General features: G+C 24.8%; 4 protein-coding genes across 7 annotated transcripts; 3 read left to right on the plus strand and 1 right to left on the minus strand.

The window, feature by feature from the left end:
- Window positions 1-1,057: 1,057 nt before the first annotated feature.
- On the plus strand, window positions 1,058-2,714 carry LOC122849350 (equilibrative nucleoside transporter 1-like). Its single transcript, XM_044148042.1, has 6 exons — window positions 1,058-1,422; window positions 1,509-1,740; window positions 1,829-1,914; window positions 2,009-2,214; window positions 2,314-2,387; window positions 2,707-2,714. Exons 1-6 carry the CDS (start codon window positions 1,216-1,218, stop codon window positions 2,712-2,714), a joined length of 813 nt encoding a protein of 270 aa, XP_044003977.1. The 5' UTR covers window positions 1,058-1,215.
- A 1,182-nt stretch (window positions 2,715-3,896) lies between these two features.
- On the plus strand, window positions 3,897-10,842 carry LOC122848199 (equilibrative nucleoside transporter 2-like). 2 transcript variants are annotated; one of them, XM_044146114.1, is made up of 8 exons: window positions 3,897-4,027; window positions 4,103-4,184; window positions 4,259-4,419; window positions 4,501-4,879; window positions 4,964-5,195; window positions 5,269-5,354; window positions 10,439-10,644; window positions 10,729-10,842. In XM_044146114.1, the coding sequence occupies exons 1-8, from the start codon at window positions 3,918-3,920 to the stop codon at window positions 10,838-10,840; spliced, it is 1,368 nt and encodes a 455-aa protein (XP_044002049.1). In that variant the 5' UTR covers window positions 3,897-3,917; the 3' UTR covers window positions 10,841-10,842. The 2 variants fall into 2 exon arrangements, with proteins under 2 accessions (XP_044002049.1, XP_044002047.1); XM_044146112.1 differs by lacking the exons at window positions 10,439-10,644; window positions 10,729-10,842 and adding exons at window positions 5,426-5,631; window positions 5,731-5,860.
- Window positions 10,843-11,520: 678 nt separating this feature from the next.
- On the plus strand, window positions 11,521-12,934 carry LOC122849351 (equilibrative nucleoside transporter 3-like). Its single transcript, XM_044148043.1, has 4 exons — window positions 11,521-11,564; window positions 12,020-12,320; window positions 12,488-12,719; window positions 12,804-12,934. Exons 1-4 carry the CDS (start codon window positions 11,521-11,523, stop codon window positions 12,932-12,934), a joined length of 708 nt encoding a protein of 235 aa, XP_044003978.1.
- On the minus strand, window positions 12,422-14,782 carry LOC122848206 (protein-L-isoaspartate(D-aspartate) O-methyltransferase-like). 3 transcript variants are annotated; one of them, XM_044146125.1, is made up of 5 exons: window positions 14,601-14,782; window positions 14,458-14,527; window positions 14,246-14,382; window positions 13,950-14,175; window positions 12,422-13,884 (listed from the first exon to the last, which is right to left on the minus strand). In XM_044146125.1, exons 2-5 carry the CDS (start codon window positions 14,516-14,518, stop codon window positions 13,625-13,627), a joined length of 684 nt encoding a protein of 227 aa, XP_044002060.1. In that variant the 5' UTR covers window positions 14,519-14,527; window positions 14,601-14,782; the 3' UTR covers window positions 12,422-13,624. The 3 variants fall into 3 exon arrangements, 2 of the variants coding, with proteins under 2 accessions (XP_044002060.1, XP_044002061.1); XM_044146126.1 differs by having other exon boundaries at window positions 14,659-14,770; XR_006373446.1 differs by lacking the exon at window positions 14,601-14,782 and having other exon boundaries at window positions 12,501-13,400; window positions 13,553-13,884; window positions 14,458-14,590.
- Window positions 14,783-15,557: the final 775 nt, after the last annotated feature.

A 15,557-nucleotide genomic window follows, 5' to 3' on the forward strand; every position in this document is an offset into this window, starting at 1 on the left:
CATGAACAAGAAGTGGCCTCAGCAATGGTTTGTGGATTTTATGGATTAGGTCTGACAATAAGTAGTGTAATCAGTGTTTATTTTATTGCTTTTCTGTAAAATAAAATTTTTTTTCTAAAATATATATAAAATATTTCTTTGAATTGTGTATGAAACTTTGTATAGATAATAATTTGTGAATTTATTTATTTATGTTAGACCATATTACATGAGTATGGAAAAAGATGGGCTGTTTTTTGTTTTTTTTTTTCTTTCAAATATGGATTTGAACTGGAATAATTATCAAATGTGCTTCATTAAAAATATTATACATATTATTTATATCATATTATCGACTATATAAGTATTTCAAAAAAATAATTACCACTGCTATCTGGTGTGTATTTAGGTCATTGATAAAAACAAAAAAAAAAAAAAAAAAAAAACGACACTCATTTTTAAGTGAGACATTGTGTCTTGTATTAAAATTGACTGAGTATAAAATGCCTGATCAATTAAATCGGTCAAACAATCGAAAAATAGATTGTCAAAATGATGAGAGTTCGAAAGGATTAATTGACAAAGCAGCACCAGAAATTAAACCAAAGGATAGGTAATTTTTTATATCAATTATAAAATAATATCAATTTTAATAAACATCTTGTTTTCCATTTATTTTCAGATATAATTTGGCATACATTTCATTCTTTGTACTTGGTATGACTTCAGGTCTACCATGGTTATTTTTTTTAAATTCACAAATTGTAAATATATAAATATTATTTACTTCTAAAATCAATATAACTAATGTTAATTATAATTTCAGTATTGGAAATATAAATTTCGCAATACAACACTGGATAAATTTGAGTCTACCAATAACCAAAGTTCTTCAAAGCTACAAAATTATTTTACTGCTTATATGGATACTGCCGGTGCAGTGGCATATTCTGTGTCTGTTATTATAAATATTTTTATGCAAAAATGGTAACAATGGACATTTTATTTATCTAAAAAAATTCCATGTTTTTTTTTTTTTTTGTTAATTTTTTTTGAATTTGAAGGATTTCATCGAGAATAAGAGTAATAATAACGCAATTAGGAACAATAATATTGTTTTTAATATCAACGCTGTTTGTAAAAATAAATACTGATGAACGGCAATATTTTTTTTTGGAAATAACACTTATAACGGCAGCCGGATTAAATGCAGTTGGTTCGATACTTGCTGGAACAATGTTTGCTATTGGTGGATATTTTCCACCAAAATACATATCATCATGTTCACAAGGAATATCATCAAGTGGTATATTTTCAGCAATTTTACAAATATTATCACTGTGGCTAAGCACTGGACCAATTGCAACTGGTCTCATGTATTTTTTAATTGGTGATTTTATTATTATCTTTGCATTTATTTCATATATTTTTTTGGAGAAACAGGTAATCCATTTAATCGAAATTTATTATGTTTATTTTTATTAATAAAAATTAAATAAACAAATTTATTATTAATTGTTTTTTCATAGGAATTTTTCAAGTATCATATGAAAGAGGAAGTAACGATTAAAAATTCTGATAAATCAATTGATGATACACCGGGTTCAGGTGATAATAATTCAGTGTCATATATGAAAATTTTATTTAAAATTTGGCCATATGGATTGAGTATGTTCATAACAATTTCTTCGACATACGGTGTATTTCCAGCAATTAATACACTTGTAAAGAGTGAAGCACCAAGCAACACAGAGTGGAACAGTGCGTAGAAAGAAAATAAATATAAAATTAAAAATAATTTTATCATTTTCTTTTTAATATTATAATTAATTTACAATTATTTATACAGAAAAATACTTTGGATCTGTGGCAACATTTCTCATGTTCAGTATAGGTGATTCTTCTGGATGTATATTGTCACAATATTGTACTTGGGTAACATAGAAATTGATAGTTTCATTTTGTTTAAATTATTGTATTTTAAATTACAGTTTTAGGTAGAAAATTATATTATTTGTTAATGATCCAGCTGATAGGCAAACCTGGCTTGGTACTTACACTTTCAATTATGAGGATTATATTCATTCCAATTATATTGGTTTGTAATATTTCTGATTATCCTGATAAACAATTGCCCATCTACATTACAAATGATTTTATCTACATGGGATTGATGATATTATTTTCCATCACTCATGGATACTTGTGGTCAGTTTTATTTGTTTTAATTCCCAGGTAAATTATTCGTTGTAATTTAGATAAATAAAAATTAGAAAATAATTAAACGCGTTCAATGAAAATTTTTTAACAATTTATTTACTATTTTAATTACAGAGTGGTGGATTCAAAAGAACAAGAACTTTCATCAACAATGCTTAGTGCATTTCTTGGAATGGGATGTATAGCCAGTGCTATGATGAGATTTTTTTATCTTACTTTATTATAAATAAAAATAAAAAATATATTTACAAGCTAAAATTATTTATATATTTGTCATTATTATTATTTTCAATTGTTAAATATTTAAAAAATTTATTGTTTATTCCAATGAAAATTTTTTATACCATCTTAAAAATAATTTTACAATGTTAAAGAAGGCGATTTCATACTCGTAAAATAAATACAATTAAATAAAAATTTCCATTTAAAATAATTTTTTTTTTTTTTTATACATTAACAATAATGCAAATAGTAAGAATTTTAATTAATTTTGTTATAAAAATATAGGTGAGTAGTGACATTGACTATAACAACAGCTTATCATGTAATTATTTTCACAATCACAAGACAAGTATTTCAATCGAAAAAATATCAGTCGAAATTATTTCGAAACAATAGAAAAAGTTTATTTACAAAACATTAGTTTTTATTTTTTTCTTTAATTTATATTAAAAAAGGTATTTTAATAAAATTCGGAAGAATGTTAAATATATTGTTGATTTTAGTACTATTTAAAAATTTAACAATTAATTTATTTCAGATAAATACTTTGTACCAGTTGCAACATTTCTAACGTTCAGTATACTGGTGATTATTTTGGATGTTTATTATCATGTTATTCATCTTGGGTAAAATATAAATTAGTTTAACACTTTGTAAAATTGTGTTTTAATTGTTTTTAAATATTTTATTTATCTCATAATTTAGTTGAAAAGAAAACCGTGGTTACAACTAAGTATTTCTATCGCCAGATTTATATTCATTCCAATTTTTTTTGTTTGTAATGCTTCAGCTGATTCGGAAAAACATTTTCCAGTCTACATCACCAATGATTTATTTACATGTTAATGTTTTTTTTTTCTCTACATGATATTCATCATGGTCAAGTGCATTCATACTTGTTCCTACGTGAGTAATAATTTTTTAATTTATCTGTTTTCCATAAATAAAATAATAAAATAAATAATTCATTGTTTGATTGTTTGAAAATACAACAGAGTAGTAGAATCACATGAACAGGAAGTGGCCTCAGCAATGGTTTGTGGATTTTATGGATTAGGTCTGACAATAAGTAGTGTAACCAGTGTTTATTTTCTTGCTTTTCTGTAAAATAAATTTTTTTTTCTAAAATATATCTAAAATATTCCTTTGAATTGTGTATGAAACTTAGTATAGTCTTGCTGATAATTTGTGAATTTATTTTATTTATGTTTGATCATATTAAATTAGTATAGAAAAAGATTGTTGGTTTTTTTTTTTTTTTTTCTGACAAATGTGGATTTGAACTGGAATAATTCTTAACTATGTTTGATTAAAAATATTACGTATATCATTTATATTATATTATCTACTACATAAGTATTTCGAATAAATAATTACCACTGCTATCTAGTATGTATTCAGGTCATTGATAAAAACAAAAAAAAAATAACAAACAACAATCATTTTTAACTGAGACATATCAATCGTGTCTTGTATTAAAATTGACTGAGTATAAAATGCCTAATCAATTAAATCGATCAAACAATCAAAATGTAGACTGTCAAAATGATGAAAGTTCAAAAGAATTAATTGACAAAGTAGTACCAGAAATTAAACCAAAGGATAGGTAATTATTTTATTAATTATAATTTATAAAATAATATCAATTTTAATTGACACCTTGTTTTCCATTTATTTCCAGATATAATTTGGCATATATTTCGTTCTTTGTACTTGGTATGACTTCATGCCTACCATGGTTATTTTTTTTAAATTCGCAAATTGTAAATATATATAAATATTATTTTAATCTGTTTACTTTAATCATCAACATGACTGATACTAATTATAATTTCAGTATTGGAAGTATAAATTTCGTAATACAACACTGGATAAATTTGAGTCTACCAATAACACAAGTTCTTCAAAGCTACAAAATTATTTTACTGCTTATTTGGATACCGCCAGTGCAGTGCCATATTCTGTGTTTGTTATTGTAAATATTTTTATGCATAAATGGTAACAATGGACATTTTATTTATCTAAAAAAATTCCATATGTTTTTTTTTTTTTTTTTGTTAATTTCTTTTACGTTCAAAGGATTTCATGGAGAATAAGAGTAATAATAACGCAATTAGGAATAATAATGCTGTTTCTGGTATCAACAATATTTGTAAAAATAAATACTGATGAATGGCAACATTTATTTTTGAAAATAACACTGATAACAGCAGCTGGATTAAATGCACTTGGTTCAATACTTGCTGGAACAATATTTGGTGTTGTTGGACATTTTCCACCAAAATACATATCATCATGTTCACAAGGACTATCATCAAGTGGTATATTATCAACAATTTTACAAATACTATCATTGTGGCTGAGCACTGGACCAATTGCAACTGGTTTTATGTATTTTTTAATCGGTCTTTTTATTTTTCTCTCTTCATTTTTTTCATATATTTTTCTAGAGAAACAGGTAATCTATAAAAGAAAATCTTATTGATAAAAATTAAAAAAAATAAATAATTCCATGATTAATTATCTTCTTTTTTTTTCATAGGAATTTTTTAAGTATTATATTAAAAATAAGCCAGTCAATAAAAAATCCATTTATTGTGATGATGATACAACAAGTTCAGCTGAAAATAATTCAGTGTCATATATGAAAATTTTATTTAAAATTTGGCCATATGGATTGAGCATGTTCATAACATTTTCTGCGACATACGGTGTATTTCCAGCAATTAATACACTTGTAAAGAGTGAAGCACCAAGCAAAACCGAGTGGTACCGTGCGTAGAAAAAAATAAAAAAAATATTATCTTTTTCTTTTTAATATCACAATTAATTTACAATTATTTACAGAAAAATACTTTGGATCTGTGGCAACATTTCTCATGTTCAGTATAGGTGATTCTTCTGGATGTTTATTGTCACGATATTCTACTTGGGTAACATAAAAATTAATAGAAATTATTTCGTTTTTATATTTCGAATAATGCTTTTATGCGAAATGATTTAGCTGATAGGCAAACCTGGCTTGGTACTTACACTTTCAATTACGAGGATTATATTCATTCCAATTATATTAGTTTGTAATATTTCTGATTATCCTGATAAACAATTACCCATCTACATTACAAATGATTTTATCTACATGGGATTGATGATACTATTTTCCATTACTCATGGATACATGTGGTCAGCTTTATTTGTTTTAATTCCCAGGTAAATTATTAGTTGTCATTTAGATAAATAAAAATTAGAAAATAATTAAACGCATTTAATGAAAATTTTTTAACAATTAATTATTCTTTTTAATTACAGAGTGGTGGATTCAAAAGAACAAGAAGTTTCATCGTCAATGCTTACTGCATTTCTTGGAGTAGGATGTATAGCTGGTGCTATAATGAGTTTTTTTTATCTTACTTTATTATAAATAAAAATAAAAAATATATTTACAAGCTAAAATTATTTATATATTTATTATTATTATTATTTTTAATTGTTAAATATTTAAAAAAATTATTGTTTATTCCAATGAAAATTTTTTATATCATTTTGAAAATAATTTTACAATGTTAAAGAAGGCAATTTCATATAATACTCGAAAACCAAATACAATAATTAAATAAAAATTTCCATTTAATTAATTTTTTTTTTTTTTTATACATAAACAATAATGCAAATAATAGATGATTTTATTTAATTTAATTATTTTGTTATAACAATATAAGTGAGTAGTGACATTGACTATAACAATTGCTTATCATGTAATTATTTTTACAATTACAAGACAAGTATTTCAATCGAAAAAATATCAGTCGAAATTATTTCGAAACAATAGAAATATTTTATTTTCAAAACATTAGTTTGTATTTTTTTTTATTTTATACTAAAAAAGGTATTTTAATAAAATTCGGAAGAATGTTAAATATATTGTTGATTTTATCATAACAATTATCAAATTTAGTTAATTTATTCATTTTTCGAAATGTGAATGTAAAGTGACCTTGACAATAACAACTTACTTATAATAATTGTTCCCATTATTTTAAAATAATTAATTAAGTAAAATTTATAGTTACAGTTATCAGCTAAATAAATAATGAACGTGTTTCTAGTGATAATTATAATTATTCACCTTGAATACAAACATACAACTTGCAGTTGATTTTCGTCCACGATCCAAACGTAAATGTTTTTTTTTTTGTTTTTTTTCAATACATATTTCTATTGTCTATGAAATTTGTCACTAAAAAAATTGGATATAATGACCCTTCAAAATAGTAATACTGTGATTCATGCAAAAGATCGGTAAGTAATTACTTTAATGTTAGTAAATAATTAGTTTCCTTTAAACAATATTATTTTAATTTAGAGTTTATTTAATCAGATACAATTTGGCACTCTATATTTTTTTTTTGTTTGGAATAACTATGGATATATCATGGACTTTTATTGTAGATGCACAAAAAGTATAAACATATTTTTCAAATAATTTTCAGTATTTTATTGATTATGTTAATCAATAGTTTTTTTTTTTATTTTAGTATTGGAGATATAAATTTCGAAATGTAACGTCAAATTACATTGAAGAAGAAGATTATTCATCTGAATTACAAAATTATTTTACTGCGTATTTAGGAGTTGCAATTACTATACCGTATACCGTTTTTGTGATTATAAATATTTATTTAAATAAATGGTACAAATAAAAATTATTGTCATCTTAGATAAAAAAAAAATATTAAATAGATATTTTAGTATTTATTATTGTATGAAAATGTATTTATTTTTCGTAGGATTTCTATAAGAATTAGAGTGATAACATCAATGTTGTTAGTTTTTATTATATTTATAATAACAACTGTATTTGTAAATATTGAAACTGATAAATGGCAGAATGAATTTTCAATAATAACATTGATAACAGTAGCAGGAATAAATGGAGTTGTTGCAATATTTGCTGGAACAATGGTTAGTGTTGTTGGACATTTTCCACCAAAATACATATCATCATTTTCACAAGGACAATCAGCTTGTGGTATAATTGCTGCTGTTTTTCAAATATTATCATTGTGGCTGAGCACTGGACCAATTGCAACTGGTCTCATGTATTTTTTAATTGGTGATTTTATTATTATCTTTGCATTTATTTCATATATTTTTTTGGAGAAACAGGTAATCCATTTAATCGAAATTTATTATGTTTATTTTTATTAATAAAAATTAAATAAACAAATTTATTATTAATTGTTTTTTTATAGGAATTTTTCAAGTATCATATGAAGAAGGAAGCGACGATTAAGAATTCTGATAAATCGATTGATGATACACCAAGTTCAAGTGATAATAATTCAGTGTCATATATGAAAATTTTCATTAAAATTTGGCCATATGAATTAGCCATGTTTTTGACATGTTTTATAACATATTCAGTTTTTCCAGGAGTCAATTCACTGGTAAAGAGCGAATCATCAAGCACCAGCGAATGGAGCGGTCAGTTAAAATATAATCTAATGAATTTTTTTTAAGTAATATTTAAATGTTTAACAATTAATTTATTTCAGATAAATACTTTGTACCAGTTGCAACATTTCTAACGTTCAGTATTGGTGATTGTTTTGGATGTTTATTATCATGTTATTCATCTTGGGTAAAATATAAATTAGTTTAACACTTTGTAAAATTGTGTTTTAATTGTTTTTGAATATTTTATTTTATTTATAATTTAGTTGAAAGGAAAACCGTGGTTACTACTGAGTATTTCTACAGCCAGATTTATATTCATTCCAATTTTTTTTGTTTGTAATGCATCAGCTGATTCGGAAAAACATTTTCCAGTCTACATCACCAATGATTTTATTTACATGTTAATAATGTTTTTATTTTCTACAAGCCATGGTTTTTCATGGTCAAGTGTATTCATACTTGTTCCTACGTGAGTAATAATTTTTCAAATTATCCATTCTTTTAAAATTAAAATAATAATAAAATAAGTAATTAATTATTTGTTTGTTTGAAAATACAACAGAGTAGTGGAATCACGAGAACAAGAAATAGCCTCAGCAATGATTGGTGGATTTTACGGATTGGGTCTATCAATGAGTTCTTTAATTAGTATTTATTTTCTGGCTTTTCTGTAAAATAAAATTATTTTCTTAAAAATCTATATAAAATATTTCTTTGAATTGTGAGTGAAACTTTGTATAATATTGCTAAAAATTTGTGGGTTTATGTCATTGATGTTTGATTATATTACATGAGTATGGAAAATAATGGTTTGTTTTTTTTTTTTTTTTTTCAAATGTGACTTTGGAATAATTATTAACTATATGCTTTATTATTATCATTAAAAATATCATGCATATTATCTATAAATATTATTATATTATCTCAAATTATTTTAAAAAACAATTACCACTGGTATTTATATATCCAGGTCATTGATAAAAAAAAAAAAACACAACAACAGTCATTTTCAACTGAGTCATATCAATTTTTGTATTGTATTTAAATTAACCAAGTATAAAATGCCTGATCAATTGAACCGGTCAAACAATCGAAAAGTAGACTGTCGAAATGATGAGAGTTCGAAAGGTTTAATTGACAAAGCAGTACCAGAAATTAAACCAAAGGATAGGTAATTATTTTATAAATAATAATTTATAAAATAATATCAATTTTAATTGACACCTAGTTTTCCATTTATTTTCAGATATAATTTGGCATACATTTCATTCTTTGTACTTGGTTTGAGTTCATGTCTACCATGGATGTTTTTTTTAAATTCGCAAATTGTAAATATATAAATATTATTTACTTCTAAAATCAACATAACTAACACTAATTATCATTTCAGTATTGGAGGTATAAATTTCGTAATACAACACTGGATAAATTTGAGTCTACCAATAACACAAGTTCTTCAAAGCTACAAAATTATTTTACTGCTTATTTGGATACTGCCGGTGCAGTGCCATATTCTGTGTGTTTTATTGTAAATATTTTTATGCATAAATGGTAACAATGGACATAATATTTATTAAAAAAAAATTCCATATGTTTTTTGTTTTTTTTGTTAATTTCTTTTAAATTTTAAGGATTTCATCGAGAATAAGAGTAATAATAACGCAATTAGGAACAATAATATTGTTTCTAATATCAACGCTATTTGTAAAAATAAATACTGATGAATGGCAATATTTATTTTTGGGAATAACACTGATAACGGCAGCTGGCATAAATGCAGTTAGTTCAATACTTGCTGGAACAATGTTTGCTATTGTTGGACATTTTCCACCAAAATACATAACATCATTTTCACAAGGACTATCATCAAGTGGTATATTTTCAGCAATTTTACAAATATTATCATTGTGGCTAAGCACTGGACCGATTGCAACTGGATTTATGTATTTTTTAATTGGTTTTTTTATTTTTCTTTCTTCATTTTTTTCATATATTTTCCTAGAGAAACAGGTAATCCATTCAATAAAATTTTTTAGATAAAAATTTATAAAAAAATAAACAATTTAATGATGAATTCTCTTCATTTTTTTGTTCATAGAAATTTTTTAAGTATTATATTAAAAATAAGCCAGTCATTAAAAAATCTGTTTATTCTGGTGATGATACAACAAGTTCAGCTGAAAATAATCCAGTGTCATATGTGAAAATTTTTTTAAAAATTTGGCCTTATGGATTGAGCATGTTCATAACATTTTCTGCGACATACAGTGTATTTCCAGCAATTAATACACTTGTAAAGAGTGAAGCACCAAGCAAAACCGAGTGGTACAGTGCGTAGAAAAAAATGAAAATAATATTATTTTTTTCTTTTTAATATTACAATTAATTTACAATTATTTACAGAAAAATACTTTGGATCTGTGGCAACATTTCTTATGTTTAGTACAGGTGATTCTTCTGGATGTTTATTGTCACGATATTCTACTTGGGTAACATAAAAATTAATAGAAATTATTTCGTTCTTATATTTTAAATGATGCTTTTATGTTAAATGATTCAGCTGACAGGCAAACCTGGCTTGGTACTTACACTTTCAATTACGAGGATTATATTTATTCCAATTATATTAGTTTGTAATATTTCTGATTATCCTGATAAACAATTACCCATCTACATTACAAATGATTTTATCTACATGGGATTGATGATATTATTTTCCATCACTCATGGATACTTGTGGTCAGCTTTATTTGTTTTAATTCCCAGGTAAATTATTAGTTGTAATTTATAAATAGAAATCAGAAAATAATTCCTCTCGTTTAATGGAAATTTTTTGACAATTAATTACAGAGTGGTGGATTCAAAAGAACAAGAAATTTCATCGTCAATGCTCAGTGCATTTCTTGGAGTAGGATGTATAGCCGGTGCTACGATGAGTTTTTTTTATCTTACTTTATTATAAATAAAAATAAAAAATATATTTACAAGCTAAAATTATTCATATATTTATCATTAATATTATTTTCAATTGCTAAATTATAAAAAAAAATATTATTTATTCAAATAAACATTTTTTTATATATCATTTCAATTGGAAAATTTTTATTTTATTATACTCATTTTTCGAGGATGAAATTGCCTTCTTTAACATTGTAAATTTTTTTTTTAAATGAAATTTTTTTTTTTATACATAAACAATAATGCAAATAATAATAATTTTATTTTGTTATAAAAATATAGGTGAGTAGTGACATTGACTATAACAACTGCTTATCATGTAATTATTTTCGCAATTACAAGACAAGTATTTCGATTGAAAAAATACCAGTCGAAATTATTTCGAAACAATAGAAAAATTTTATTTTGAAAACATTAGTTTTTATTTTTTTTTTTATTTTATACTAAAAAAGGTATTTTAATAAAATTCGGAAGAATGTTAAATATATTGTTAATTTTATCATAACAATTATCAACTTTAGTCGATAAATATAATTGATGGCTTTTTAGTGATAATTATAATTATTTGCCATTTAAAATTACACACTTTTTTAAAACAACAACGACGGTGTTTTTTTTTGTTTTTATTTTTTTATACGTATTTATATTTTTGTCAATCAAATTTCTAAATGGAAAAATTAGATAATGAATATTCAAAATGATAATAGTGTAATTCAACCAAAAGATCAGTGAGTATTTCAGCTTGAAATTATTTTTCCAATTGAAAGTTAATTTGTTCATTTTTTTTAATAGATATTATTTGGCCTGTTATATTTTCTTTCTACTTGGACTGACTATAAATATGCCATGGTTTTTCGTTGTAGATGCACAAAAAGTAATAACAAATTTTTTATATTCATAATAATTATTCCATTTAAATTGATCATGTCAGTGAATATTTTTTTATGATTTAAGTACTGGAGATATAAATTTCGAAATGTACCATCAGATTACAGCAAAAATGCAGATAATTCATCTGAGCTACAAAATTATTTTACTTCTTATTTACATATCACAAGTCATCTACCGTATTCATTTTTTTTAATTATCAATGTCTTTATAAGTAAATGGTAAGCAAGAAACTTTAGTATTATAAATGTTAATATTTCTTTTAATAATTTTAAGATTTTAATTTATTTCAAAGGATTTCTATACGAATAAGAGTGATAACAACACTATTGTTAATTTTAATTTTATTTATAATAACAACTGTATTCGTAGAAATTGATACTGATAAACGACAAAATGAATTTTTAATATCAACATTGACAACAGCATCAGCAGGATTAAATGGAGCTGATGCAGTATTTGCTGGAACAATGTTTAGTGTTGCTGGAAATTTTCCATCAAAATACATATCATCCATGTCACTAGGGCAAGCAATTAGTGGTATATTTGCTGCTATTTTTCAAATACTATCATTGTGGCTGAGCACTGGACCAATTGCAACTGGTCTCATGTATTTTTTAATTGGTGATTTTATTATTATCTTTGCATTTATTTCATATATTTTTTTGGAGAAACAGGTAATCCATTTAATCGAAATTTATTATGTTTATTTTCATTAATAAAAATTAAATAAACAATCTTATTACAAATCGTTTTTTTATAGGAATTTTTCAAGTATCATATGAAGGAGAAAGTGACGATTAAAAATTCTGATAAATCAATTGATGATACACCAAGTTCAAGTGATAATAATTCAGTATCATATATAAAAATTATCGTTAAAATTTGGCCATATGGATTGAGCATTTTTTTGACATTTTTTATAACATATTTAGTTTATCCAGGAGTTAATTCACTGGTAAAGAGTGAATCATCAAGTACCAGCGAATGGAGCGGTCAGTTAAAATATAGAATAAAATATAAATTAATAAATCTCTTTTAAGTAATATTTAAAAAATTTAACAATTAATTTATTTCAGATAAATACTTTGTACCAGTTGCAACATTTCTTACGTTCAGTATTGGTGATTATTTTGGTTGTTTATATTCACGTTATTCATCTTGGGTAAAATTTCAAATTCGTATAACACTCTGTAAAATTGTGTTTTAATTGTTTTTAATATTTTATTTTATTTATAATTTAGTTGAAAGGAAAACCGTGGTTACTACTGAGTATTTCTACAGCCAGATTTATATTCATTCCAATTTTTTTTGTTTGTAATGCTTCAGCTGATTCGGAAAAACATTTTCCAGTCTACATCACCAATGATTTTATTTACATGCTAATAATGTTTTTATTTTCTACAAGCCATGGTTTTTCATGGTCAAGTGTATTCATACTTGTTCCTACGTGAGTAATAATTTTTCAAATTATCCATTCTTTTAAAATTAAAATAATAACAAAATATATAATCAATTGATTGTTTGTTTGAAAATACAACAGAGTAGTGAAGACACATGAACAAGAAATAGCCTCAGCAATGATTGGTGGATTTTACGGAGTAGGTCTATCAATGAGTTCTTTAGTTAGTATCCATTTTCTGGCGTTATTGTAAATCAAATGATCATTATATTGTCTAAAAAATATCAACACAGTTGAATTTTTAATATAAAAAGATTTAATTATTATATTTAATATTTTTACACTATTATATGTCATTTCATTACTCTAACAAAAGTAATTTTGACAATTGAAAAATGTTGTAAACTTTTGTAGTTAATAACTTACCCTTTCAAATGAATATATATATTATTTTTGAATGCTAATGATACGAAAGGCTCACTGGAGCAAACATCTATTTCACGAATTATATTGTCGTTCCTTATCAGTCAAAGGTACATAAACAACTCCCATCAATGATCGTTGTTTAATAACACCATCAATTGTTTTATCAATTTGTACAAGTGTCTGATCAGAATTTTCAGGACCAACTGGAACAATAAGACGTCCACCAGGTGCCAATTGATCAATCAATGTCTGAGGCATTTCTTTTGCTGCTGCTCCAACATGTATTGCATCATATGGAGCATATTTTGTACAACCAAGTCTTCCATCACCAACTTGAATAATAAATAAATCATTACCTTAAAAATAAATTAAATAAAATTAAATAAATAATACAAACCTATTAATTTAACACGACCACTTTCAAGTAGATTTGGTTTGTCATTCTTTATATTTTTTTCAGCAAGTTGTTGAAGCTCTGGAATATGATCAATACCAACAGCAAGACCATCATTACCAAGCATCACTCCCATACAAGCTGTTAAATAACCAGATCCAGATCCAACATCTAATGCTTTATTTCCTCTTATCAATTTGTCTGCGAGCAACTCCAATGCATAGGCATGCTAAAAAAAATTATTTATTCATTTATAAAATTCATTGACAACATTTCTATCTTATGTGATTATAAAGTACCATGTGTGGTGCACTTATTGTAACTCCAAATCCAATTCCTTGTGGTGCATCAATGTAAGGATCTCTTGATGTATATTTTTCACGATCAACACAACACATTGCCTCATAAACTCGTTCTGATTTAACTATTTTTGACTCTGATAACATTTAAAAATTAATTAACATTATGAATTTGCATATGTGATTATTATAAATTTATATTTTATTTTTACTTTTTAAATATTGAATAAGTTCCTTGTTTGTTCGACCACCAAATCGTCCATGAGCAGCCATTTTTTTAAACTAAAAAATAAAACAACAAAATTACGTGATGTCTGTAAATAATCAGCTGAAAATCACAATTTGTATTGTTTACTTTTTTTTGACAATCAAAAAGATATGTTTACAAATGTTTACAAAGGTTAGCTGCTGACCTAGAAAAAAAAAATATCCCTGTGTGCAACTAGCACTGGCAGCACTGATGATTCAAATTTTTGCGGTAACAGTATTATTTTATTCATTAAAAAATCTACATTCATATAAAAATATATCTTAAAATTAATAATTAATTATTTAACTGTGAATTTTGATCAGTGAGTGGAACATATGATACATGCATTAAATTTTTTTTCGTTATTTTTCCATCATAATTTTTATCAACTTGAATTAAATTTTGATAACGTTGATAGTTTTCAACTGGAATAATCATACGTCCACCTGGTGCAAGTTGTTCAATCAACTGAAATAATAAGATAGATTAATTTACATGAAATAATTTATAATCTTTTTTTTATATTTTTTTATATTGAAAAATAAAATCAACCTCTTCAGGTATTCCCTCAGCTGCTGCACCAACATGTATCACATCATAAGGTGCACCAGGTTTGTATCCAACTCTTCCATCACCTTCTAATAACAAAAATAAATAATTATTTAGTTTTAACAATTACAAAAAATTATTTTTATATAATTTTTATATATTTTCTAGATATATTTACAGGGGAGAGTAGCCCAGGACAGACACCTTTTCCCTATCAATTACATTTTGATCAGAGACGAGAGTGTCCGTTTTAGACTACTCTCCCCTGTACTTCTTTCATCATATTCAGCTAGATATATTAGCTATATTATTTTTTTTGAAGACTAGTTTCAATATACAATTATTATGCAACTCTTCTGATAAAAAGATTTCTGTATATTTCTATATACGTAGGTATTTGTAGAATTAAATCTCATGAAATTGTATATATAGTAACCGAGGCCCTACATGTCCACATGTGAGAAATAATTATGCCACTTTATGTAGATCGCCACACAGTGGTGATAAAAAAAA

The sequence above is a fragment of the Aphidius gifuensis genome, linkage group LG2 (assembly GCF_014905175.1).
Source record: "Aphidius gifuensis isolate YNYX2018 linkage group LG2, ASM1490517v1, whole genome shotgun sequence".
Lineage (NCBI taxonomy): Eukaryota > Metazoa > Arthropoda > Insecta > Hymenoptera > Braconidae > Aphidius > Aphidius gifuensis.

What these genes read in the sequence shown, in the direction of transcription:
- LOC122848206 (XM_044146125.1), bottom strand. Translation starts at nt 14,518, where the DNA reads ATGGCTGCTCATGGACGATTTGGTGGTCGAACAAACAAGGAACTTATT. An exon ending in ACTTATTCAATATTTAAAAA is followed by an intron (nt 14,383 to 14,457) that starts GTAAAAATAAAA and finishes AAATGTTATCAG; the next exon opens with AGTCAAAAATAGTTAAATCA. An exon ending in TGGTCGTGTTAAATTAATAG is followed by an intron (nt 13,885 to 13,949) that starts GTTTGTATTATT and finishes TTATTATTCAAG; the next exon opens with TTGGTGATGGAAGACTTGGT.
- LOC122849351 (XM_044148043.1), top strand. Translation starts at nt 11,521, where the DNA reads ATGAATATTCAAAATGATAATAGTGTAATTCAACCAAAAGATCA. An exon ending in GTAATTCAACCAAAAGATCA is followed by an intron (nt 11,565 to 12,019) that starts GTGAGTATTTCA and finishes TTTATTTCAAAG; the next exon opens with GATTTCTATACGAATAAGAG. An exon ending in AAGTACCAGCGAATGGAGCG is followed by an intron (nt 12,720 to 12,803) that starts GTCAGTTAAAAT and finishes AATTTATTTCAG; the next exon opens with ATAAATACTTTGTACCAGTT.
- LOC122848199 (XM_044146114.1), top strand. Translation starts at nt 3,918, where the DNA reads ATGCCTAATCAATTAAATCGATCAAACAATCAAAATGTAGACTGTCAA. An exon ending in TTTTTTTAAATTCGCAAATT is followed by an intron (nt 4,185 to 4,258) that starts GTAAATATATAT and finishes TTATAATTTCAG; the next exon opens with TATTGGAAGTATAAATTTCG. An exon ending in AAGCAAAACCGAGTGGTACC is followed by an intron (nt 5,196 to 5,268) that starts GTGCGTAGAAAA and finishes AATTATTTACAG; the next exon opens with AAAAATACTTTGGATCTGTG.
- LOC122849350 (XM_044148042.1), top strand. Translation starts at nt 1,216, where the DNA reads ATGTTTGCTATTGGTGGATATTTTCCACCAAAATACATATCATCATGT. An exon ending in TGTCACAATATTGTACTTGG is followed by an intron (nt 1,915 to 2,008) that starts GTAACATAGAAA and finishes TTAATGATCCAG; the next exon opens with CTGATAGGCAAACCTGGCTT. An exon ending in TTATTTGTTTTAATTCCCAG is followed by an intron (nt 2,215 to 2,313) that starts GTAAATTATTCG and finishes TTTTAATTACAG; the next exon opens with AGTGGTGGATTCAAAAGAAC.